A 27,302-nucleotide genomic window follows, 5' to 3' on the forward strand; every position below is an offset into this window, starting at 1 on the left:
TTCCTCCCGCCTTCGGCCCGGCAGCAACGGCCCTTATCTGGGCTCTTCACTCGGTGTGGAAAAAACATTCGACACACAAAGGCGAAATATTTCAAAGAATCATGGAATAGTTTGGGTTGGAAGAGACCTTAAAGCTCATCCAGTTCCAACCCCCTGCATGGGCAGGGACACCTCCCACCAGCTCAGGTTGCTCAAGGCCCCATCCAACCTGACCTGAGACACTGCCAGGGATGGGGCAGCCACAGCTTCTCTGGGCAGCCTGGGCCAGGGTCTCGCCGGCCTTACAGGAAGGAATTTCTTCCTAATGTCCAACCTAAATCTCCCCTCCTCAAGTTTTAAACCATTCCCCTTGTCCTCTTGCTACACACTCCTGTAAAAAAAGCTTCCTTTCTTTCTCAAATAGAGATGTGTGATGAGTGGTGCTCCCCAAAGTTCACTGCTGGGACCAGTGCTGTTTAACATCTTTGTCAGTGGCACAGACAGTGGAATGGAGTGCACCCTCAGCAAGTTTGCTGATGACACCAAAGTGTGTGGTGAAGTCCCCACCAGGCTGGAGGGGAGGGATGCCATCCAGAGGGACCTGGACAGGCTGGAGAGGTGGGGTTCTGCAAACTGCATAAAGATCAACAAGGCCGAGTGCAAGGTTCTGCACCTGGGTCAGGACAATCCCATGCATCAATACAGGTTGGGAGGAGAAAGGACTGGGGGCACTCCTGAGGACAAGGACTTGGGGGTGGTGGTGGAGCAGAAGCACAACATGAGCCATCAGTGTGCACCTGCAGCCCAGAAAGCCAACCGGGTCCTGGGCTGCATCAAAAGAAGCAGAGACAGCGGTCGAGGGAGGGGATTCTGCTCTGATCTGCTCTTGTGAGACCCCACCTGGAGTACTGTGTCCAGTTCTGGAGTCCCCAACACAGGAAGGCCATGGAGCTCCTGGAACATGTCCAGAGGAGAGCCACAGAAATGCTCAGAGGGCTGGAGCACCTCCCCTGTGAAGCCAGGCTGAGGGAGTTGGGGTTGTTCAGCCTGGAGAAGAGGAGGCTCCCAGGTGACCTTATAGCGGGTTTGTGATTTGCTTTATTCCAGTTCTGTGCAGAAAATGGTGCCAGGCAGTAACTTCCAAAGGTAGCACACCTGTCAGGAAATAGAGTATTTTATATGAATAAGCAACAAAGGAGAAAAATACACAAACTACATGATCAGTTAATAATGATTCGTTCACCACTTCTAACTATCTACATGCATCTAAGTTCATGTTTAAAAATATTTAGGGAGGTTACCTGATTAGCAGGCTTGTCATTCACAAGTGGGTGTGTATTTTAGTATTATAATCACCTAGGGTTACTATAGGCTATGCTTTTGTCATTACTTTATTTCAAAATCGTGCATGTATTTCTAACCTGGCAGCCATAAAACCGCTAAGAAGAAATTTACAGCTTTTTAATTTCAGGATTCTCTGTGCTGGTTTTGTTTGATAGTAGGCACTTTCTAAGGAATCAGGGAGGTCCTGATCCTCTATCAACCATAAAAGCCTGCTCAGTTTGCAGTCTTTGTAACTCTAAACCCTTTTCTTTATGCATCACAGGCTGAAAGTCAGGATATGTGCTTTTAGGAGCACTTGATTAATCTGTACTAAGATTTAGTAAAGCATCAAACCAGCACTTAAGCCAAGCTGCCTGGCCCACATCACCCATCTGGGAGTGTGGGTGAAGAGGGCTGCATTCATGTCTTCATAAGGGGAGGATTGTGTCATGCCAGTCTGCAATATGAAAAGCCATGGCACTGGCTGAACTCCTGCTGATGACAAGGTTGTACCTTTTGGCAAGACAGCATGCAGCTCTAAGGATGGCTGGAAGTGCCCTGTACTATTTAGGCTCATGGTGAGAATCTTCTGAGTTGATGGCCTTATAATTTGCGATAAGGAAATAATAAAATGATAATGCTAAACCATGATCTGACAGCAATAAATTGTACCACTCCTTCCGAAGATACAGACTGGGTTTACAGAATGCATGTTTCATCCCTTTTCACCAGTCACATATCATTTCTTTTTAATATTTATAGTAGCTTCTTTTTTTTTTCCCATGTTCTAGTAGGTGTCCCTGACCATATCAGCCAGAATAAAAATCTAGGAAAAAAATTTTTTTTTATTTAATCTCACCAGGACTTCAGCTAAGCAAATTCTTAGGCTTAGATATTCATTCCCTGACTCTTGAAATAGGATATATGCTCCTGTGGACCTTTAAATGTGTTTCCATGGTTTTGGGGTGTCACACATATGTTTTTAGGTTGCATATAAAATTAATGTAATGATTACAATTTCTTCTCCCTTTAAGCTTGTTGGCAAGCTTTAGAAAGGCAATAGTTAGTTTTGGCAAATTTACATTTAAATAAAATTCCATAATTATTACTTTATATAGATTTGAATGGTCCCAGTGCCTGGATGAGGAAAAAAATATAGTTCTGACTTTTTGCCATGGTGAGGGACCAGCTAAAACTATTTCTCAACAGACTCTTAAATGATCTGGGTCTCTGAATAAGGAGGTGACAAGTCTCCAGATGATACAGAATGAGGAGACATTTAAAAAGAGCCTGGATGTGGCACTCAGTGCCATGGTCTAGTGACTGCAGCGGTTGTTAATCAAGGGTTGGACTCGATGATCTCTGAGGTCCCTTCCAACCCAGCCTATTCTATGATTCTATGATTGACAACATCAATGGGAAAGAGCTCGTATGTATTTTTGCAGTGCAGGTTACCATAAATAAATATTGCACCTGACATTGCTAACCATGCAATAGGTGATCTTTAATGTTATTCCAGCCTTCTGCAGTTACTTTGTGTCACAGACTTACAGGGCTTTTCTAAGTAGATCAGTCTGCTTTGCTGCCTTTGTAGAATGGCAAAACTTGCATAGAAATACCAGGAAGCCCAACAGCTGGAGTCAGAGAAATACATTTAGCAACACCTTCATGTTCCTAATGACAATGGTAGGGTGTACTTCTATATGTAAGCAGTTTTAGATCATGTTGCGGCTTAAAGCAGATAAATTATATGAGCTGTGTACTTACTGTAAAAAAAAAAAAATGAACTGATAGAAGATTGACCATGATTGAGAGTCATGAAGCCTACTGGCATTTGCTTCAGGGAAGAATGCCTTTTGTTAAGATGTAGGGGATGTATTATTTCAACATATGAAGCACCACCTGGCTGAAGTTCATGTGTCAGTGCCCTTTTGTACAGGTATCTAATAAGGATATATGATGTCCTATCTGGTCTTCTGATAAGAAAGATAATACAAGAAAGGCAGGCTGGGATTGGTTGCAAACTCTCCTTGATGACATCCCCCAGGCATCTTTTCACAGAAATCCCAGAAAGTAAGGAGTAGGAAGGGGCCTCAGAAGATCATTGAGTGACCCTCTGCCAGAGCAGGGTCACCTACATCAGGTCATACAGGAACATGTCCAGGAGGGTTTTGGATGTCTCCAGACAAGGAGACTCCACAACCTCCCTTAGCAGTCTGTGCCAGTGCTCTGTCACCCTCATAGTGAAAAAATTTTTCCTTATATGTATTTGGAACCTCCAATGCTGCATCTTGTACCCAGTGCCCCTTGTCCTGTCACTGGACATCACTGAGCAGAGCCTGGCTCCATCCTCTTGGCACTCACCCTTTACATATTTATAGACATCAATGAGGTCACCCCTCACTCTCCTCCAAGCTGCAGAGTCCCAGCTCCCTCAGCCTTTCCTCATAAGGGAGATTCCCTCCTTTCATCATCTTTTTATCTCTATATTTGCACCTTTTTGAAAGATGCCTGATGAATAACCAGTCATAGGCAGGAAAAGGCTGTTTATACCTAATCTAACCCTTCCATGTACGTTGCTACAGATAGGCAGAGGCCAGTGCTGTGTTTTCTTCTTATGGTGAAAAAATGAATGGGTCATAATTCCAGTTTCCTCAGGCAATTGCAAAACTTTGCCTAATAATCAGAAATTAGTAGAATGACTTCAAGGGTTAAGAGCCAAGAATAGGCAGCTGACACCCACTCCTTCTTATGTTCCCCAAGGCCAAGTATATATTGTTTCAAATTAATTTCTTATGCTTTCTGGTACATCCTTGAGACTGGTTAAATTAAAGAGATCTTTGCTCTTGACTTCCTCCTGTGTCACCAGCATCCCCTTGGATTTCATTCTTCCAAATGAACAAAGAGTTTTGCACATTCAGTGTCTTGTGACTTTTGCAGTGACCCTGTCACTTGCCCTGTCTTTTTTTTTGGAAGGTGGCGGGGAAGGACTACAGCATCTCTCTGTGCTCCTGGTGCAGTGGATAATATGTCTTTTTAAGAGTTAGACAGGTGTTATGATCTGAGTTATTATTTATATTTTGTTTGCGAGGAAAATTCAGCCATTACTCATAGACGACGCGTGAATTTACAAAAATAACAAGGCTTTATGATTTAAACAAGTTAAAAGGATTTATTTAGGATTTATACAATTAGTTACTTTGGAGAGAAGAGTCATTAAGCAGAGAAAAGAAGGAGGGAGTAATCAAGATGTTATCACCGTCCCCTGGCCCTGGCCTCTGGCTGTAGTCGGGTGCGTAGGGTCTGTCGCTCCTGGAGCTTCTCTGTGCCGTAGCTGAGGCCGAAGTGCCGAGAGAGGGGGGGGAAGAAGAGCCGCCCCTTCTCCTTTTTCTCTTGGAGTTTTATACAGCAGAAGGAGTTCTGTCTTTTCATAAATCACTGGCACACAGACTTGCTAGAAATAACACAGATTTTGCCATCTCAAGAACTCCTCTTTTATTTATTATTATCTTTCAGTCCTTGTTACCCTGTTCAATTTATTATCTTTGTCTGGACCGTGTACCAGGAGGCAACTGGATAAGCAGTCTTATCTTTAGGAGCTTGTCAAGAATGATATAAAACAGAAGCTAGCTAAGTTTGGGGGAAAATCTGTTAATTGAGGATGTTTGGTATATTTTAAAAGGAGCAAAAGAAATACTGATTCGAGAGACATATTTTGTATTTTCAAAGTGTTTACATCAACAGACAATACAAATGATAAGGTCTCACAGGATGAAAAATAATTCTCTCTTATTCAGAAGAGGAAACCATTTCTTCCTCCCCCCAGGGTATAGAAGTCTGTCTTTCCCTCTGTCCTTTTAAGCAACCATCCCTCTTTTGTGTGTCTCGTGTTGAGGCACCCTATTGGGAGAGTCACCCCACACCTCCTTATTACTTCCTGTTGTGCTACCAACCCTTGACTTCCTCTCCCTTTACTGCCTCAAACCAGGTCCCACAAACTACCTCCACCCTCCCGCCCACAACATGTGTGCTGATCCCCTGTGCCAAGGCTGGGTACCAGACCAGGTTGCTCATGACCTTCAACACTTCCAGGGATGGAGCAGCCACAACTTCCCTGGGCAACCTGGGCCAGAGTCTCACCACCCTCACAGGAAAGAATTTCTTCCTAATGTTCAACCTAAATCTCCCCTCTTCAGTTTTAAACCATTTCCCCTTGTCCTCTCACTACACACCCATGTCAAAAGCCCTACCCCAGCTTTCTTATAGCCCCCTTCAGATATTGGAAAGCCATTATAAGGTCTAATGAAAGATCTATAACCTTACTATAATAATATATAATAATAACTATAACTACACTTTAAGGTCTAATGAAAAGAAGATGCAAATTATGTAAAGAGAGCTGAAGAAGATGCAATATAGTTACAAAGATCTGAGGCATGGCATCCAGTGGTAAATCAGAATATACAAAAGCTGCTCGAGGCATTATAGAGCACGAGAAACATATCATGGAATCATGAGAGCTTGTGACATGTCAGGAGCCTGCTTCGTTGTGCCTGCACGCATGGTCTCCCCTGGAGGACGTAGCACTCAGCTCTGATACATGTGCTTCTGGTGCTAAAAGGTATGTATGGGTGCACTTTCTACAGAGGATCTTTGGGTCTGCTTTCATTTCTCAGGAAATAAAGCTTCTGTGTACCAGGGCTGCTCCACAGCACAAACTGAACAACAGTACATGGGGATGGGAATATTTTAAAAGGGCAGCCTCAGCTTTAGACAAACAAGCTAATGCTAATGCTAGCATGTGTGAAGGAAGGATCTTTTGTGGATCAGTGTATCACTGTCTTAGAAGGTAGGCCCTAAATGGTCACTCCGCCAAGGTTAGTTAATTAGTACTGCTGTAAGGTTGCACATGAGCAACTGGTGGGCTCCTTTTAGGTTCTAGAGATAATTATTCACCTTTGTTTCTTCTGTGATGTATACAAAAATGAAGGAGAATGGTCAGTGTAAGGGGCTGAACTGGGTCTTTCTTTAAAAATGCTGGTTAAATGATTGGCATTTCATAAGATAGAAGGAGAGACCTGCTTATCCATTGTATTTAAATTCTGTAGTCAAATAGATGTAAAGGTAAGTGACTTGTTGCTTCACCACAGTGCATTTTGTAACCCTGTGATACAGTTTGGCTCATTTCTTGTAGAGCAGTGGAGGGAGCAGGTTTTGTTGTCTTGTTGATTCCTGCCTGCTGAAATTTGCATCTCTGTTTCACAGGCATTATGAAGTAAAATAAAAAAGCCTGACTTGCGTTTCAAGCTTCAGTTTTGTTCCTTCGGCCAAATATAATAAGGAATACAAATACAAATCCCAGTAATTAGTATCTGACCAAATAAGTCACTTATTTCAACAAGGGTCAGTTGGAGAAGTGCTTTATGTGTTTTAATGAGTTTTAGAAGAGAGGATTTTAGGCAGTCTGAAAACCACACCTACCTCATTGTATTGTGATTTATTGATAGGATGGATGCCTTGTGAAAACTCGTTGACACATTGACAAGTGTCTTTATTGGAAGCAGTTTATTACCTAACATAAATTATTACTTACCATGTTTTTTCTTTCTTCTCCCCTGTGTTGTATCTGTTGAGTAAATGCTTATCAATTAAAAAGAAGTGGGTGGAGTTTGGGCGGGTCAAGGGGTAGAAATTATATTATCATTGAGTGCTTTTGCAGTGTCAGGTTTCAGAGGGCAACAGCTTTCTCCTAGAGATAGCTTTGACTCCTCGAATGTCTGATTTTTTTATTTGCCTCTGTCACTTGAAGCTTGCAGGATTCTCCACTACAGATGAGCATTTATTTCCTGAAAGACAGCAGGTTGGCCTTTTGAAGGAGCAAGTATGGAAGATAATAGAGAGGGCTATGGCCTTGCCAAGGGCAAGATTTTTTCTGTCTGGATGATTTTGCTTCTAGTGTTAGTTTTGTTGCCTTCGATGCTTAGGGTGTCATTGGGGATTTCTCATTTCTATGTGAACATTGTAATAAAAATGTTAGAGGTAAGTTGAAAATTGGGTTAAAAAGGCATGTGTTTTCTACAAGACATTTAATAATAAACCAAAACTCTGTACACTTGATATAGGTGTTCTTTAAGTAGGAGCAGTTCCATTAATTTGGGTGCACTGTTTGCAGGCTTAACTTGCATGTTTGTTTTTGAGTGATGTCTTTAATGGTATCTAGATATGTGCTAGGTTAAAATCTGGTACCAGTTTCAGGTTTTCTTGAGTTAAAGTAGAGATTCCGTGATCTATTGCTTCTAGTTCAAGCTGGTTAAAATAATTAATGCTATGCTTCTGACAACTTATATATTAAAAAAAGTTGTGTTTGTGAGAGTTCTGAAGTAACAAGAACATATATTTTCGATGTACATCAGTTTCAGTGGGGTTATTTGTCTTATTTTAATTACATGGTATTAGTGAGTACTGTTTTAGGTAAGAATACTAACTCTGTGTGTTTGCTTCTTCCACTTATAAATTTGGAAGATCCATCAGTCACAAGTTGTATTGTATGGGACTTGAAGAATCCATGCAGCTTTCTAAAGGTGTTATTTTTCTAGAACTTATCAAATTAGAGCTAAGATCCTGATTCTGCTGGTACCAGTAAAACTTTCTGGGGCTTTTAATAAACCAGAATTGCATTTAATTTTTCAAGTCTGACTTTTCATATATATCCGTGGCCAAAAGTAGGTGCTCTGAATTCATCATATTGAACCATTTTGTTTTCTGTTAACCAACAGATAAACTTTGTCTTTCTGGCATAAACCTGCTTTTTGTTAGATTACTTTCTTCTTGCAACAAAAAAATTATTACTAGTATTGTTGTTATTACTATTATTAAGCTGTTAGAGCTAACTACTTGTGCAGAAGGACATGTCTGGAGCAATGTGATAAACTTAGTATCCTGAACAGTTTCCAATTCTGACTTAAAATTCTTCTGTCCTTCTTTTTTATTACTGATTAAGAGCTCTTGGGCCAGGCTTGTCTTCAGCTCTATGAACATCATTTAGCATTGTAGACATGGCTGCAGACTGTAGGGGTTATTTGTTTTTTCAGATTTCAGTGGGAAATGACTGCCTGCAGTGTTGATATGTAGTGTATAGTGTTGGCTTTTATTATACTTTTTTTATCAGCCAGGGATATGCTAATTAAATTCTTATTGGTACTGAGTGAGAAGCTTGTGGCACTTGTATTTGGAACGGATTTCATCAGGCACTCTTATATCAAACACAGACCTGAGGAGGTCTTTGGACAGCATTGCTGCTGAAGTTCTCAGCCATTAGGATAATTTCTGTATCTTTTTATCTGTGCATTTCCCAACTTTGAAGGACCTTTGACCCACTTAATGTGTGCTTAGTATAAGGCACTTTTCTTTGGAAAAAGCACCTTACACATTTTTCTTTTCATAGTTTTTGTAGCAGGTTAGCAGGATGCTAAATTTTTGTTTGCAGTGTGGAGAATTAATTTATCAAAAAAAGAAGTAATTAAGGTAACTGTTGTGAGATCAGATATAGGCTTTTATGCTTAGTTCCCCGTTGCTGCAGCAGCTAGTAACAGGAAGAGCACATCTTCATGTACTGCAGTTCAGGCTGGCTTGTTTTGTTCTTTAGTTGAAAGTCATTCCCCAACTATCCAGTAGGCAAAAAGGAGCTTCTTCTGGTTTCATTTTATGATAAATTGCAGCTGTTTTCTTTGAAGTATTGTTGATACACTTCTCATTGTACCAAAAGAGTAACAAAGCACTATCTTGATGGGAAATGAGAGGGAGAGAGGATGGAGGGAATATTATGTTCCCTTTCATTGTGATGTGGCCCATTTGGCTCTTCAGATGTAAGGGCAGGGCTGGGAAGCTGACTGAAGCTGGTGCATGCCATTGGTGAGCCTCTTCTGGGAGTCCTGGGGCTCATTCACCACAGCATGGTTGAAACTGCTGCTTGGGATGCAGTGAGATTTAAAGCAGGCTTATATGTACCCTTCATTCAAAAAGTGATCTTGACATCGGTAGCCGAGTGAAGTGTTGTCCTGTTTCTAGCTGGGACATCATCTCCCCGAGATCTTGCTAATGGGGTGCTGCACAAAGACCATCCGTGGTTCTTGGTGCTATCTTGGATGGTGACATAGGATCCCTAACTGGATAGAAAGGCTGGAAATGCTAAGAGCAGCTGCTTAGTCATGTGTTAGCTCACTGCCAACTGGAGTGCAGAAATATCCGTGCTCTAGGAAGTATCAAAGCCCTGGCTGATGTTTTATGCAACCTTGAGCACTATGAGTGGATTCTCCATTGTGTTGCACTTGATTTACTCTGTTATGTAGACCAGCAAAATGAATAGAAAACTTCTCCCTGGGGAGCACTTTATATTTGCTTCTCACAGGTTTAAGTGACTGTGCAAAGTGGGACATGGGGGAGGGGAGGCATGGGGTGTGGGAATTATTTTCCTCCATGTTTTGTAATTTTGAGAAAAAGAAGAGAGGAGATTGAAATGAAGGACTTAAAAGTCAAGTATATTTTTTTTTCAAAGTTGTTTTTTTCCCAAAGAAAACAGACCTTTAGCCCTTGCTAAATTTGCTGGGGACTCTAGGTGTTTAGGATAAAGCCCAGATCTGCTAGTAAGCAATAAGTAATGGTTGCATATCATTGGTCATTTTGATTTCCTGACCTCACTGAAGTGTTTTAGAAGCATGAACAGTGACTGGAACAAATGGGCAAGGTGTAACCTGTGTATGGAAATACTTCATACCCTTTGCTGCTTCTCCATCAAGGAATCTAGATATTTGTTTTTTAGAAACAAAATGAACCTTTTTATGAAAGCCAGATGCAAGGCTTGAAAATTTGGGGCAGGTGATTAGTTTTGTTTGTGGGGTTTTTTTTTGGTTGGTTGTTTTTTTGGTTTTGTGTTTTTGTTTTGAGGTTTTTTTTTTGTTTGGTTTGTTTTGTGTGGGTTTTGCTTTTTTTCTAAATTAATTTCTAAACTGCATAACTGTTAGCCCATAATTGCCATTATTGCCACTCGTTTTATCCTTAAAATATTTCTGGAAAAGATAAAGCTGAATTTGGTTTGGTTTCCAGTAGTATTATTGTTTACCATATGCTTCAAAGCTTTTATTTGTTGAAGTAGTGTGCTTTCTCTAAACTTTGTATTTGGTTGGCTATAATGGGGTTTGGTGAAAGTGATGAAACTTTGGAGAAAGCAAAAATGTGCTAGGGACATTATTCCAGTTCTTTAGTGTTGCAGCTGCAAAAGAAAATGCTTTTGCTAAAATGAAAACTACACCATTTTCTCTCTGTCCTGTGGAGAATCTAATAAATATGTTAAACAGCTGTAATTCTATCTGCCAAAGATCTTCTGAATTTTTATGAGATCTGAACTTCTTTATGAAATTGAAGTATTGTTGTTTCTTGAGAAATGTTTAGGAAACACATAAGTCAGCTAATAACTGGCTATTGTTTGAATTTATAGCTCACTTGGACATTAAGGTAGATAATATATTGTAAACTACCACTGGACTACAGGCAGATGTTGCAGACACTTGAGGTAGGGGAAGATGCTCTCTGCTGTGATTTCAAATGTATGATTATCCTGAGCTAGCCACTGCATCAATTGTGTTGTTCTTTTGTACTTATCAAATGTTTGGGAATGTTCCCAGTCTATTCCACCTCCCTTCAATAGGGCAGCCAGGAGACCTGAGACTGATTTTTACCACCTGATTGTGGAGAGTCATTGCTTGCACATCCTTTCGGGCACATGAAATGATCCCCAGATCATTCGGTTTGGCTTCTTGTTTGGGATGTCAGAGGAAATGCATCCCGACAGAAATGACTGTTGGATGAACAGTGCTTGTTCTTGGTGATTTTCAGCTTGCACTAAAAACCTTCTAACCTTCTCTTTCTAATTGTATTAGAAAGCTTTACCTGGAGTAATTGTCCCAAAGCATTTGTAACACATGAGAACAAAGCTAAGAAGAAGATTTTTAGGAAGCCAGTGTAATGAGTGATTATAAAAAGCTTCTATAAGAGCATGGGTGAAGAGGTAGCAAGACATGGTAATGTAGAGGAAGAAGTGCAAAACTGAATTATTCCACTACAGCAAAGTGGAATACTGAACAACACACCAAGGTGTACTTAAAAGGAAAAAGGGAGAAAAAAACCAGAAGTGATGAGATTTTAAAAAAATGAACATTCCATGTTGTATAAAATTTCATACCATATACTATTAAGAAAGAAATTAATCTAATGATGCATTAGTCACCCTTGTTTTGTTCCAAATGTAATTAGAGGAAGCTTCAAACAAATGAGCTGTTGGAGTTAAGCTGTCAAGTCTTCAATATTCCCGATGGGATCACCTGCTGGATATTTGGCCTCCTGGTGTCCTCATCATTTCAGAACTGGGAGGGAGGAAAGCACAACACCTGAGTCCTCATTCAGTCAGCAAACTTAGGAATGAAGTTGCTCCATTTACCACTTAAATTCTGTGCTAGTTGCAACATCTGTATTTTGGCAAGGTATTTACAACATCCTTTCATTACTGTTTTGCAACAAAGACCAGCATGACAGCTCTGTCTCAATATTGTGCAAAACAAATGTGATCACAAAGTCGTGATTCATATTTTAAAAATAAATTAAACGTACAGATGCCACTGAATGCAGAACACAGAAACTATTCTGCTGGGTCAGTCCAGCTTTCAACCCAGACAGACAGCCTGGCTTTGACAGGTGTCAGCTTAGCTGCTTGATGAAAAGTCTAAGAGCTATGTGATTGTATAGCCATGAACACCCTCCCACCTACTTGTTGCTTCAACCTCCCATGTGGATTCCTGATTTAGGAGATGTTTTTTGTCCCATGTTGGTGTTAATCCAGTTTTTTTATGTAACTGCTCCAATTTCAGTTATCTGTGCTGTGTCCTGGACAATGAACTTCACAGCTTAACTGTGCTTTGTGGAAATATCTGCGCAATACTTTCATATGATGCTCCCCATTTCTTGTGTTAGGAGATAATATACCTGGTCTGTGCCACTCCAGAATTTTAGAACTCCATCACAATCTGTCTCGGACAGCTCTTTTCCAAGCTGATAAGCCCTGTGTAGCCTATTGAAAGCTTTTCTAACCTTGCCTTGTTAGCTTTGACTGACTATTTAAATAGTCAAGCTGCCATTTTCTGCGCTTTGTTCCTCTGTGCTATGAGACACTAGGGAACAGCCTGGCAGGACTTTATGCTTTATTAGTCAGCTTTATTTATTTTTGTTTGGCTTTAACTTGTCTCGCTCATTTGAATTAGTTAACACATTTTTGTGAGTCACCTTGGGCAGTGATTACCACCCTTTTTCTACTTGGTATTAAAAAGCCAGCCTCCTTGAGGCAAATCCTTCAAGACAGGATGAGCAAGCACATTTTTGGCAGTACTTGCCAATGGGCAAGCACATATTCATCTAGGAGGACTGTGGTAGACAAGATAAGGGTGGTGGACAGGAAAGCAGAGAGTAAGGCAAAGGGCTTTATTTGTCAAGCTAGGTGATTTTTCTTTTTTTCCTCCTTCATGCCATGCAGCTATTTGGGTGGGGGGGGGGTGGGGGGCAGGGGTGGTGGAGAACAGCAATATATTATAAGGAGTTTGACACATATCTGCCTTTACTCTCTTTTGTACTGTTCCTGTGCAGTATGTTCTTTCATTTCTCAGTGTGTGTGCTGCCTCTTTCATGGCATTCCCTGGTTCTCCACTTCTGAATGACTCTCCATGTACTGCAAAAGATTGAGACAGATGGTGTGCCAGTTTACTTTTCCTAGGGAACAACTGGAAAGTATAGATAAGGTGAAGATCTGCATTATATTTTTCCTATGGTGCTACTACAGATGTTTTGCATGGAATTTACAATTTCATATCAATGCCTGCTCTGCTTTCTCTTTTTTTGTTTTCTTTTAAGATGGCAGTTTAAAAAAGTCAACTAAGGGTAACTAAGATATGCTAATTTTACTGTGATAAAGTGTCCCCTTTTTGTTATTGATTCAAACTTAAATAGCTACAGAAGAAGCTGGTCAGCAGCACACAAAACTTAAGGATGGCAAAAAGCCAGTTGATGTTGACATATGCAAAAGGTTGTGATATGGTGAAGACTATTTGAGATCAAGCTTCATAGTGACTTAAATGCCTGCATGTACCAGTAAGAGGGAAATAATTTGTTTAGCAAGAGCATCCTGAAGCAGAAGGATGTATCCTTACCTGTTGTAGGTGGAAAGCCTCAGTAATGAGTGAGGATGTATGTTGGGTGGGTCATTGGTTCCTTAGTGGGTCATTGGTTCCGTAGCAGAGCCTACAAACATCCTGTGTCCTTTGTTAGGACAGATTCTGGATGTAGGTACAGGAAGATCTAGTCCTTGCAAGAGCTACTATTTGTATGTCTATATATGTATGATGACAACATTCAAAATAATGAGAACTTCAAAAATTAGACATATTGGTATGTTTGATTTTGGTGATGGAGGAGTGAAAGGTCATTACAAAAACTTCTACTTTCAGAACACTATGGATATGAAATTGTCCCTCCTCTGTCTTTTAACAAAAACTGCATGTATGCCCTAGAGCTGAGATAATCTTTTATGCTTTAAAATCAATTTTAGATATATCTTTTCCAGCATGTCTGTAATGTCAGTGATTGTATCTTGTATCTCTCTGATGTCTGAAGATAACTGGAGAAGAATGAATTTTGGACCCATGGACATCAGAGTCTTCTTAAGCAGCACTGTAACTTGTGGGTGTTTTGAGGTTTGTTTTTTAAAAACAACCAAAGAAAGACAAAAAAACCAAAACCAAAACCAAACCAAAACCACTCATGAAAATAAAAAACCAAACAAAAAAAACCCAACTGACTGTGTGGTGTAAAGAAGTTTGAGCCAAACTATATTTCCTGAAGATAGCAAAAGGTAATCTATGTGACAAATAAAACAAGAGACATGCAGGACAGCGTTCAGGCTGAACTTGAAAAATGAAATCTAAGACCTGGCTTCAATAAAAAAGGCTCAGACACAGTTCACCTAAAGTGAATACAAGATGCTAGGAAATGTTGAAATGAAAACCATCAATGTCTACTTTTCTTGTTTTGGGAACAGTGGGCCACCCTGCAGATTGAGGAAGGAGTAAAAAAACAGAAGGTGCTGGCACTTGAAAATTTAATCTCCACTGGTAAGATCTCTGGATGAAGGTGATATGGCACTATGAGATTTGTAAAAAGATGACTATTTTAGTACCTTATCTATAAAAGAATAAACCAAAATGTATATGGGATCTGATGTTAAGTAAGAAAACTAGAATGGCCTAATGGAGTTTGGGCAAATACCTGCTGAAATTACAAACTTGCAAAAGAGAACTTAGGTAGGTTATAAGCAAGGTAATCTGTGAATGAACCTTCTGAATAAAAGGTGTTAGAGACTAATGGGGTTAGCAGGACACTTCGGATAAGCATTTGGGAAGCTGTCCCCATTTTCCTCAGTGTGTTGTACCTTCTGACTCCATCAGCTCTTTTTACTCCATCTACATCAGCTCATTTTTAGTCATTTAAGAATGAGTATTCTTTGCCCTGACACTGCCCTGTATGCATCCTCTTGTTTCTTCTAACCCCTAGCATGCAAAATGCCAGGATTTCTCCAATAAAAGAGCTACACTACCCCAAAGATCACAATCAAAAATTTACACTCTTATGTAGGCATTGGGATAAAAAAATGAGAGAGGAGTTGTTTGGGGTTTTTTTGTTGTTTGGGTTTTTTTTCCTCCTTCTGAAATATTTTTCCTTTCTTATTTCACACAGAGAACTGGGTTACGTTCTCATATAATTGCTTTACTTGTAGTGATATCAGAAATGTTTGGCTTGTCAGCTAAGGAATTTCAGGTCTGATTTCCTGGACATTGAAGAACAGATGGAAGAAAATTTAATGATTCTGATGGAGGATAGTATGTTTCTTAAGATAAATTAAATGTATTTTGCATAATTTGTATTTAATATTATCTACTACCATCACCCCCCTAAAAAAAAAGACCAAAAAAAATCCAGGTGTTAGCTGGTATGAATCAATACAGTTTTAGTCACTGTAACCAGGCAGATAAGGGCTGAGTGACCTCAGCAAACACCACTGAGATTTGCTGGGTAGTTGTCCTAAAAGGCTTCCAGCATCCTGCCCCCCTTATCCTTAGAGGTAAGGAGTGTGAACATGGCATTCCTCCTGCAGAATGTTTCTGTGTTACACTATGTGTGTCTTGGGGAAAATCCAAACACTTGGAAGGTTCTTGGTAGTGAAGTGACTCTTAAAGGAGAAGGGATGGGGGAAGCAAGAAGATTCTGACGAAAAAAACCAAAGGAAGGTTTGTTACAGATGGGAAAAAGCAAAACTAACCAACAGCAGCAAGAACAATAACTGCACAAATACTGCCTGAATTTGAGTCAAGGCACCAGGAGGGGTCTGCAATCTTGACATTTGTAGGTGTTTGTTTCATATGTTATTTGTTAAGTGACAACAAAGTAGGTGTTGCGCTCAAGTTGTTGTTGGGGTTTTTTGTTTTTTTTTTTGTTTTTTTGCAGCACACTCTGACTGCTTTTCTCCTTTCTGCATCAATTTAGTGCTGTTATATGGCATAGGATTAGAGAGGTAACTTGTGGAAGTAAATGCCAGTACATAAATGAAGCATAACAATGTAATTATGGCATTCAGAATAGGAAGAGAGCTATTTCTAAAGAGCTTGTGTGTTTTATTTGGAATCCATTTTGTCTGTGTGGAAGGAAAACTTGTTTTCTCATGCAGGGATCATCCAGAGGGAAGAAACCTCCATGGAAGAGGAGATTGGTGGTCAGCGCCAAGGATGCTTCAGCTTTGCTGACGTTATGTACTTCTCCAAGAAGGGGTGTGAGGCAGTTGCAGAAGATGAAGTCACCCAGCGGTTCTCCTCGGAGGAGCTGGTGTCCTGGAATCTTCTCAGCAGAACAAATGCCAACTTCCACCACGTCAGCTGGCAGCTGAGTGCTGTGTGGGTTGTTGGGATCCTATTTCGTTATTGCCTCCTGATGCCTTTTCGGTGAGCCACATGGAATCTGCTGAGATTGGTTTTTCATAGTGCTTTTTCCAAAAGATGTAGAATAATACACTATTGACTGGTGCAGAAGGGAGAACATGGTCTGGCTTTGTTTTCCAGGATGCCATTGAAACTCCTATATCTCCAAAAAGAAAAAAAGAGGTGCTGAAAATGTAAATCTCTTGTGTTTTCTATGTTTTGTAAAATCCATCAAAACTCTATACAAATGATCTGGAGACTTTTTGTTATGTAAAGTAACAACTGTTTCAACTGAAAAGCTCAGGCTCTACCTGGCTGAATAAGAGACAGGGAGACTGTGTGCTAAACAGTTGGGATTTGAAGCAAAAGGAAATTTCTGGGACCACAGGGATAGATGAGGAAAAAACCCACATCCACTCAGACTGTATTAAAGAGTTTGTAAATTTTCTTTTAAGCAAAATCAACCTTTTAATATATTGACACTATATTGACTAACCAGTTACAAATTTTCATGTCTTCTTGTAAAGAGCAGGAGCTTTGAAAATTTCATATTCCTGTGGTGGCAGGACAGTGTATTCAGAACATAGCTGCAAGGCATAGAGGGGCATCATACCAGTCAGTCCCACAGCAGAACTGTCTCTAAACTTAAATTAAACATAGAAGAAGACAACACTGAAGTGGAAATGGATTCACTTTTGGTTTTGCTCAGCTATCAGCAACCAATGACATTGAATTTTCACAATTATGTAGTAGCTTGCTGCTTGGAGTGGAAATGCTCAGATTTCTGGAGAGGTTTTTAAAAATTAAATCACTGATCCCTTTGGGCACTGAGAAATCTCACCTGCATTAAAGACCAGAGGCCACTGCTTGCTGCCCTCTGAACACCCTGGCTTCTAACCAAGGTGTGCTGCTTTTTGGAAGACAAACTCCAGGCAGAACAAGGATTTGTACTCAGTGCAGGATTAATTGAGTGAGAACATTCTCACAGTATCCTCTTGGCCCAAACTGTTTTTGTTTGTGTTGCTTGTTGGATGCTACCAGTGGTGGAGGGAAGCACTGTGAAGTGGACCAAAGGGTGCATAGAAGCAAAGGGTACAGTACAAAAATTTCCTTGCTTGCTCTTCCAGTTTTGCCTTTTAGATTTAATTAAGATTATTTTACTTTGTAGTGTCTGCTTCGCTGTTTTCATCATGTTTTTGCTGGTCTTGGCCACTACAGTAGTAGGACAGTTTCCAAATGGCAGGTAAGTGTTTGAGAGCTCATTTATTTTTTAATTTTATTTTTTAATTTTATTTTAAAAATTTTTTTAATTTTATTTTTTAATTTTAAGTTTATTTTTAGTTTTAGTTTTTATTTTATTTTTAATATATTTTTAATTTTTTAATTTTTATTTTATTTTTTTTTATTTTATTTTTATTTTATTTTTATTTAATTTTTATTTTATTTTTATTTTATTTGTATTTTATTTGTATTTTATTTTTATTATTTTTATTATTTTTATTTTTATTTTAGTTTTATTATTTTTATTATTTTTACTTTTTACTTTTTTATTTTTATTTTTTATTTTTATTTTTTATTTTTATTTATTTTTATTATTTTTAATTTTTTGTGTTACATTTTTGTGTTTTTACATTTTATAATTTTTCCTTTTCCTTTTCCTTTTTCTTTTCCTTTCCCTTTCTCTTTTTTCTTTCTCTTTTTTCTTTCTCTTTTTTCTTTCTCTTTTTCTCTTTGATTTTTTAAAAAAATTTTATTTCTATTCTTTAAGGATTTGAATTAGTGTGTTCTGCTTGAGAGCACACTCAAATAAATCTGCTTGAGTCTGGAGGATTAATAAGGATTATTGTGGGGATGATTTTTTATTCTTTTTTTTTTTTTTTTTTTCTCCTCTGCTGTAAACTTATAGAGCACTATAAGACAGAGTCTGGCAATTGCATCTGGAAGTGGACATTCCATATAATCCAGATTGATGCTGGCAGGAGCACATCTCCAAGTATAAATTAGATAGCATCTTCTACTTGAATCAGAAAAGGGCAAATAAATAATTTGTCATGAGCACTGATGCTGTAAGATAGCTATTTCCTGTTTGTGCAACAAAACCTCAAATACTATTCACTAGATAAGTATTTTATGTAATTATTTTGAGATAAAAATCAGTAAAACAACCCCCTGGCTAGTAACTTCTCTGTTTTGAATCTGATGGGTTTAGAATCGCTTACAGTAGAAGAATGAACCAAAAATATCTTTGATACCTGGTGACCCCTCCTGCATGGCTTTGTTAGTGCAATTGGGTCTGTGCAATAACAGCTGCTGGGAATCACCTGGGGAGTTTACATTCCACTGTTACCTGAGTGACTGCATGGAACTGTTCATGTCTGTGTGGCTTCACTTCTCTCAGGGTTAAATGTTGGCTGAGCAACCAGGTTCAGATGACATGTGCCACATTAGGTATTCGGTGCCTGAGCGGCCAGGTTAACTTCCACAACAGGTGAGTGGTTGCTTTGATTTTGATTTCTTACAGTACTCAATGTCTCAAGTGGAATTCTTATTCCACTGCTGCAGAGATGCTGTGATGGTGCCATGAGAGCCAAGAAGCTGTTTAGATCAGCTGGACTGTCAAGATGCTTGTGTGCCTGGCTGTGTTTTCTGTTGTGTACTGTCAGGGTATGCAAGGGTGGAGCAAGACTGTCTTCTTGATTAAATATAAGTTTAGACATTTTTCTCAATGTTTGCCATGAACGTGTTATAGACACATGCAAGAGCATTGCCATGAGATGTCTGACTGCTCTAATAGCTGATTTGTTTGGTAACTAATCCTTAATGAGCTCTCCTAAGCTAAGTTACAGGTAGTATTTTCAATGTGATCTGTGATATCTTGCTTGCTTGGTAGTGAAGATTTATGTAATGAAGGCTTCTGAAATATGTTTGTGCTTTAGAAAACAGTCAAAATCATGCTCTAGTGTCTTTACGTTTAGAGTTTTAGTGTCCAAGTAATCTGACATATACCTCTGTGAAAAGTAATGGAGGCAACTAAAATGCCTGCTCCAATGAAGTCTTGTTTCCTCAGCTAAAAGGAAACTGGCTTTGGTGTATCTGGAGTATCTGAAGGGACTCTTGAATGAATGAGGAAAGATGAGTTATCTGCTGTAGTGTACTGACGGAGGTTTTAACATGTATCATACTAACTTTAACATTTTAAAATGTATTGCATTCTACTTTCTATGGATCTGTAGATGAGCTGTGCCTGAAATACCTTTGTCACTGAGAGTCTCAGTTGTGGGTATGCTCACTGGATGGCTCATCTGGTGGGGCCTGGAGAATTAACATTGAGTAATTACTATAATGGTTGTCACTGCAGGGAAAACAGACCACAGAAAGGAGGCATCTGTGTAGCTAACCACACATCTCCATTGGATGTTCTGCTCCTGGCCAGTGATGGATGCTATTCTTTGGTATGAACAAGAGAGACGGTAAATATGGGTAATGTTGAGATACCCATAGATGCAGTGTTGGGTAAGAGGATTAACTTTGGTAGAAAGACTGGGATTTGATAGCATTCAAACTTCCGCTCAGGAATGCAAAACAATAAACACAAGCAGGTGTGTGCATGCTTTTGACTGAGAGGATTGGTATGATTTGGGAAGGAGCTCAGAAACATGCATTCAGAATTTTATCATTTATGCGTGTGGGGTTTTTTCCATAGTAACCTGTTTCTTTTGGGCTTGCAGGTTGGCCAGGTACATGGAGGGTTTCTGGGGGTTATTCAAAAATGTTGCATGCAAACCAGTCAGCATGTTTTGTTTGAACGCTCAGAAATGAAAGACCGTCATCTGGTGAGGAAAAAGTAAGGTGGTAAGGTTTGTGCTTAATTGTCCCATCAGGCCTAGTAATTGTGAACTCACAAGTGTGCATTTAGACTGTTCTTACCCTGTGTCTCTCTTTGGGCAGCTGGAGGTTGCAGTCAGTGTCAGGCTTGGAACTGCTGTATCAATGAATGTGCAGGGTGTACCAACCACTTACAGAACTTTCGGTCTGTAATCTCTAGGAATTTCCACATTGCTACAGTTATTCTGTCTGCCACAAGCAGGTGCCTTTTCATTGAGTTTGGAGGCTGATCAGGACAGATATGTCAGCACATCTCCCAGTTCATGCCTTCCCCTGGTACATTTTTTATTGTCAGCTCCGGGCACTGAAGCTGATCGTATCTTCTGTGAATACAGGGATAATGGGAGGCTGATGGTAGGAAATAAAAACTAAAATTACCAAGGTACCACCTAGGTTCTAGAAGCTGGATGAGCATCCTGGAGAAGTATTATAATATGTTTATTCTGCTTAAAGCTCATCAGCTCTCCAGACCTTCAGTATTGATTCATGGCAGACAATATGTTGGGCTTTAAGGCATGAGCAGCATTGACTCAGTATGGCAGTTCTTGTATTCTCAGATGTTTACAGAAACTTTTCTTAGTCATCCTAAATCTTCATGAAGATTGCATGCAGCTTAACATTTACTGAGCATTTATGGCAGTTTGTCCTTAGAAAATAGAAAAGGTCTGTGCTGGATCATTCTGTCCTTTTTTCAGTATCTGATGTTTTGCTTTTGTTCTTTAATGCAGACTGGAAAAGAAATACATGCTTTTGAGCCATAGGAAAGACAGATGTCTTGGAAAACAACAGATTTTTGGTGTCAGTAATCTGCTTAGTGGTAATACATTTGTTTCTAAGTGATGCAGCAGAAGTAGTAAAACAGAGGACCAACTCTTAACCAGATGCAGCAAATCATCAGATGCATGTAACACCCATGTAATGAAGCTAGAAGGCATGAAATTTTTAAAATATGGAATAAATTTCAGTCAGAAGGAAAGCTTGTGCTGGAACCTGTGGAAGATAAATGGAAAGTGATTTCTACATCCTTCCGGTACCCCTTGTCGTTGGCTCCGTGTTAATTGGGTTTAAATGGTGAAATAAAACTGTAGACAGCTTTGTAGAAAACCTACTTTTGCCATTAGCAAGAGGGAACTTCTGAGATAAAGGTCTGGAACTATCATGAACCCCAGCTGAGCCTACTGACTGGCCAGGGAAATTGGGCAAAGGCTTTTCTTGTCCTGTGTAATGGATATTTAGATTCTTGACCAAATACAAATATGAGTCTTTTCTGAAAATGAAGTATACACTGACATTTTTATTTTCTCTCTGCAGAATTAGAGAACACATTGCAGATAAAGACAAATTACCCATTTTAATTTTCCCAGAAGGTAGGAAACAACTATATTGATTGTATTGCTCATTTTACTTCCCATTCAGTGCATCTTATCATATCCGGTCTTTACAAGTGGGGTGTTTGTGTTCAGTCTGTAGAATTAATTATTAGCTCTTGTGAGATACTGAAAGTCAGATTCTAATATTTTTAAAATAGTTTTATGACAGTGTTTTCTTTTGGGTACAGTATAATGCAAGAGAGAACAAGGATTGTTTCAGCATTAAAGCTTACTTTCTCCTTTAGCAACTTAAGTCTCCTTAAGACTGTTAAGTATTTGTTTGCTGATACTTTTCTTAGAGTGGATTAAACTCTTAATCTGTTTTAATTCTGACCAGGTACCTGCATAAACAACACATCAGTGATGATGTTTAAGAAGGGGAGCTTTGAGGTAGGAGGGACCATCTACCCAGTAGCTATCAAGGTAAGATATCTGCAGTTTTCTAAACATGGGAGGATTACGTGAAGAAACTTCTCAGAGAAGCTGTTCATGTGCAAACCTCACAAAAGGTGTTGTTTTGTGTGAACAGGGTACTGAATAAGCCCTCAGAAAATGGTGTTTTTTCATGGTGTGCAGTGTCTTGCAGTACAGTGCAGTATGGGAAGTGTTACAATGAATTTATTTACAAGTGGTTGGGAGAATTTTGGAAAGTACAGTTGCTATTACTAGGCTGTGTTCTGTTCTGCCTGCTCTTACTGCCATAGCTTCCTGTATGCTCTGGGGATGAAGGCATTTTTCTTGGCACTTCCAAGGCTTTCCGAGTAGCTTTGCTCAAGTCACCTTAGCTCTAGATATGATAGTTGAATTTTCTGGAACTGTGATATTGCTTAATCTTAAGGAAATTGTTAAAATTGGTGTGACTGTTTTCAAGGGAACCTTTGCAGTCAGCATTATCTGTAGAAGACAGGTCTTTACACTTTGAGTAGATCTAGTTGGTTACAGTTGTGTTATGCTGCAATGGGTCTGTCACAGGTTGGGATCCTGCATTGCTTGTAAAGTTTAACTGTTACAAACTTGTGTAATAAATGTTGAAAGGGGAGCTTTTACTAGTGCTTTTAGGAGATGTGATGAGAGTTGCCCCTGACTTAATTAGTTGAACTGTGCCTTCAGGGCCAAAAAAGAGCAGCTGATGTGATTTAAACAAAGGTAGCAGATCATAAGCTTTCATTTATTCTTCTTGTATTCCAGTATGACCCACGCTTTGCAGATGCATTCTGGAACAGCACAAAGTACTCCATGATGACTTACGTTTTTAATCTCATAACCAGCTGGGCTATTGTCTGTAACGTGTGGTACCTCCCACCAATGGTCAAAGAGGTACTTCACTCTTCTATAGATTTTGAAAATTGTAAAATGTCTGGGAGAGAGTCTGTCTTACTACATGCAGTGTGTCGCCATGATGTGTTTGAATATTTATTGACAACTTAATGGAAAAATGCCAGAAGGCAACACTTAGAAATTAAGTGAGCATGGATGTCTGTGGGTTACTTATCTTCCAATAAAAACCACCCTTGCAGAAATTCAGACAGTTCTGCACCATGTGTCATGTTGCTCCCAAAGAGCTTCCTTACTTGTGTGCAGCTGCCTTGCTTTCTTCTGCTCCCAGTGACTAGAAGAGATGTTAAAATGTGGTTTTATGCTGCAGGACTCCTGCCCCTCAGCCTGGCACTGACCTCCCCTTTCTTTACTTCAGAAGTGATGTATAGATTCAGGCCTTGTCTTCACTCCATACTGGGGTGCTTCTACTTTTTGTCCTGCCCCCTCTGCCTCCATCTGCACAGCTTCCTCCCATTTCCTTGTTTCTCAGCCTTGAACAATATCCAGCTAATCCTTTGCCCGGCATCTTTACCCCACAATTGGGCACAGTCCCTCAGCCCATTGCCCCTGAATACCAACCTGATGCACACAAAGTAATCAAAGCCTTTGATCCAGCAATAGCTTCTTTTGGTACTGCCTGCCCTAGTCTTGCTGGGGAAGCTGCTGTAATGCATCAATCTTCAGTTCTCTGCAGTTTGGACAAGCAAACTCTTGTGAACTCAGAATAATTCCCTGATCCTGAATGCACCCAGTGGTGGCAAACCAGGTGGTGTTCCCCACAACTAACTAGAAATGTTCTGCAGGTTACATTTAGCTTGTGAGCCTGGTATAAACCCAAGTGTCTGCTCTCTGATAAAAAGTATTTCTTCACATGAGACATGGAGAAAATGTTTAAGTTGCAAAGCAAATAATTATTGTATTTTTTTTTTTTTTTTAAGGAAGAAGAAGATGCTGTTCACTTTGCCAATAGAGTCAAGGCTGTCATTGCTGCTCAGGGAGGAATGTCTGTGCTTCCTTGGTAAGAAGCAACACCTTTGAGGTGGAATTAAATTTATATTTAGATGTTTTGTACTCTGAAATGTTATCCTGAGATCTCTTAAAACTTCTTTCAGATTTGCTTAGCTTGAGCTGCAGTCCATAACCCTTACCAACCCTGAGTTAGAAAAGATTACCTTATTCCTTGAGCAGTTCCACTGGAACAGACAGACTAACAAAGTATAAAAAGAGAAATGGAACTGACTGGTGAATGTAGTCCCCAGGTAGGATTTGGAGAAAAGAAATTATTTGCCTTTTAAATGCTGGATTGAAGGAAAGGCACTGTGTTAAGTCTTGGCAGTACAGATCATATAGCATTTTATTGCAAAAGCCAACATTTAGGGTGAAATCTGCTTTGACTGCATGGTCTAAATATTGTAACATTTACTACCTTGACCCTCATTTGACATCGAGGATGTTTTGTATCTTTCAGGGATGGGGGACTGAAAAGAAAGAAGGTCAAAGAGTCTTTCAAGGAAGAGCAACAGAAAAAGTACAGCCAGATATTAATAGAAAATGGATCTGTGGGACATGGAAATGATTGTTAAATTATAGTTATTTAATTTTTCCATGACTGATCCCCACTGGAATATGGACTATTTTTTACATTTAAACTGACATATTTTCCTTCTGTCTTTGTAAGATATTTTGCACATGGCACAGCAAGAAAACCACAAATTATTGAATAGGGAATTCTCTCTGATATTGAGTGAGAAGATTGTCAGAAAATTACATAGGTTCATTAAAATACCGTATAATTTTTTTTGTTTGTCTTGTCCTGAAGGCTTAAATAGTTACGTAAGTCTTAAATGCCTGAGTGTGTGATGCTGGGGTAAGTCCAAGGGCAATGGTGTGGAAAAGTATATTGTATTTTTAAATTATATTGTGTTGTCTGATTTTGCTATATCCCTTTCTGTGTCTGCATTAGACAAACTAAAGAGCCTGTGATGTCAGCTCTGTTATTCTCTGTAATTATTTCTGAAGAGCCACCTGCTTGTGCTACTGTGAAGGCTGTTGATATGCTCTCTGACAAGCCCACTCTCCAGAAAAAGAGCAAGTGCATTTAAGGATGCTGAGGTGGAAATAATTCCACCACCTGTAGTATTTGTTAGCATAAAATATTTGCTCTCCTGTTAAGCAGATGCCACGTGGAAGAATCCAGCTTCTGTAATGATGTGAATGCCTCTGAGGAAGCACACACCAATAGGTGTTGTTTTGACCAAGTTGCTTTAAAACAGGGCAGTCAATAAGGTTCACTTGACAGAAGCTTGGTTGAGGACTCAGAAGAGATGAGGGTCCTGTTGTGGTGAGCCCCAATACACCTCCAAGAAAGACAATGTGCACAGATATAACACCACCCAGCCCTGGAGAGGCTAGGAACGGAATATTCAAGAGAGGGTTAACAGAGAGGATAACTACCCTGAGGCTGCATGGCAAAGAACTGAGCTCTCCTCTTCTGTGACCTGGCCAGTCCTCCCCGAGTTTAGTTGCTGAAGGTATGTGAATTCAGTTGGTGGAGAAGTCAGTCCAGATTTTAGTGTCATCGGTAAGGAGTAGGAGAAAATGCCCTTTTAAAGCATTACTGCTGGCCTGGGTAGGGAGAGTGCTGGCATCACAGAGGAGGACAGTCCTCTGTGTGTGTCTAGAGGAAAATGGCTTCAGGCTCCCCTGTTGTGAAAGAAGTCTGCTTGCTCCTGACTGTAGTGAGCTGTGCTTCCATGTCTGAAACTGTTCAGTTTCTCAGCATAGGAATTTGAAAATATATGACAGACTATCCTGATAACTCTTAAGTCTCTTCAGTATGCCCAAGTACATAAAGCCTGGAGTTTTTCCTTGTGTGCAGCATACCCAGGAGTTGCTTACTGAGGCTGCAGTTGTGTACAAGGAGTTGAGATTAAATGTTGGGAGCATTCTTCCCACACAAGTGTGTGCCTTCTTCCTGCTCAGATGTAAAACAGGAGACAGAAAAAGAGAGAGAAACAAATAAGAGCTGTTGGAACAGAGACTTTCTTATTTGTGCTCTGCTTCTGTAAGATAGAAGGAGATGATGTACCTTTTTTCCTGTCCTGCAACACTTCCCCAGCTCACCAACATAAGAGCCTTTGGATGTGTGATCATCATGGTTATGACACCAAATCTTGTCAAAGTACAGCTCAGACCTCTGAATATATGAGTATTAAGTGTCATCCGTTGAGCTGAGGGAGTAGTGGTGGGGTTGTCTACATTTTCTCTCGTGTTTTTCGGTTTTTTTCTGTCTTGACAAAAGAAGCTAAAAGCTCTGTGAAGCAGGTACTTACATATGGAATAGAGAAATTCAGAGCAAACTATTAACCCAAGAACTTGTCAGTGACAAGAATGAGGTGTGCTTTGTTAGCTGCTGGTAAAAAGAAGAACCTGGTTTGAAATAAAGACTATTTTGTTTTGCCCTGATTTGAAGAAATGCTTCTGGGTTTTGGTGGTGCTTTCTTTACCTACCTTCCATCTCCACCTTTTCTTTCTCTTGATATTCTGCATTCCATTTGAATTTATCAGTAGTGGCCTTGGCAATTACTTTTAGCTGATGTTGTCCACAGCCCATACAGTGCTGAAGTTGTGAAGGAATTGATTGTTTTCAGCAGAAAGACATGGTAGCAGTAAAAAGAACATATTCCTACAATGATGTGGGTGCTTTAAGAGGGCAAACTGCAAATTATTTTTCACAATCAAAGAACTCACACTTGTGTTACTCTTCCTCTCTGTTTATCTTCTGCTGGTGTTGCAGGAACGAGGCTTCTAAACTGATTGAGCTCTTTTTTTAATCCGTACATTTGCAGGATCAAATGTAACATGGCCTTGTGCTAAAATGTGCCAACAGGTATGTTTATATGGAATAGAAGGAATATTACAGTGGCTCAGGTCTTCAAAACCCCCCAAACTGAACCCTTAAAAAAATCTAAGTGAAAGTAATATTTTTACTTTTTTATTTGCTAGCTGTGCAAACTATATAGATAAGATGTATCACCATCTTAGGGAAGCCTAAAGCTCTCTTCCTCAAGAACAGAACTTCCCCTGTTGTCTACTGTTTAATGTGTTTGCCCTTAAGCTCCTTACCCAGTGAGCCTTGCACTTTTAATTGGCTGGGTGGCCTCTTTTTCAATTAAAATTAGCCTTCTGATGCAGCTAATTAGTGTAGGAAAGACCTACACTGTAAGACAGAGCCTTGCTTTGTAACTTGATGCTGCTGGCTAATACCTATGTATGAAGCATCTAAGTGATGATAACCATTGCTGTGGCACTAATGAATTGTGTTGATGAAACTGAAGTAAACCAGTCTAGTCCTATGTGCATT

General features: G+C 39.6%; 1 protein-coding gene across 1 annotated transcript; it reads left to right on the top strand.

The window, feature by feature from the left end:
- Window positions 1-7,176: 7,176 nt before the first annotated feature.
- On the top strand, window positions 7,177-24,927 carry LOC139800502 (glycerol-3-phosphate acyltransferase 3-like). The gene is made up of 12 exons (XM_071753652.1): window positions 7,177-7,341; window positions 14,438-14,510; window positions 16,121-16,391; window positions 17,536-17,610; window positions 18,766-18,855; window positions 19,726-19,819; window positions 20,096-20,211; window positions 21,564-21,619; window positions 21,960-22,045; window positions 22,811-22,939; window positions 23,878-23,957; window positions 24,408-24,927. Exons 1-12 carry the CDS (start codon window positions 7,186-7,188, stop codon window positions 24,520-24,522), a joined length of 1,341 nt encoding a protein of 446 aa, XP_071609753.1. The 5' UTR covers window positions 7,177-7,185; the 3' UTR covers window positions 24,523-24,927.
- Window positions 24,928-27,302: the final 2,375 nt, after the last annotated feature.

This window comes from Heliangelus exortis, chromosome 10, assembly GCF_036169615.1.
Source record: "Heliangelus exortis chromosome 10, bHelExo1.hap1, whole genome shotgun sequence".
Classification (NCBI taxonomy): domain Eukaryota; kingdom Metazoa; phylum Chordata; class Aves; order Apodiformes; family Trochilidae; genus Heliangelus; species Heliangelus exortis.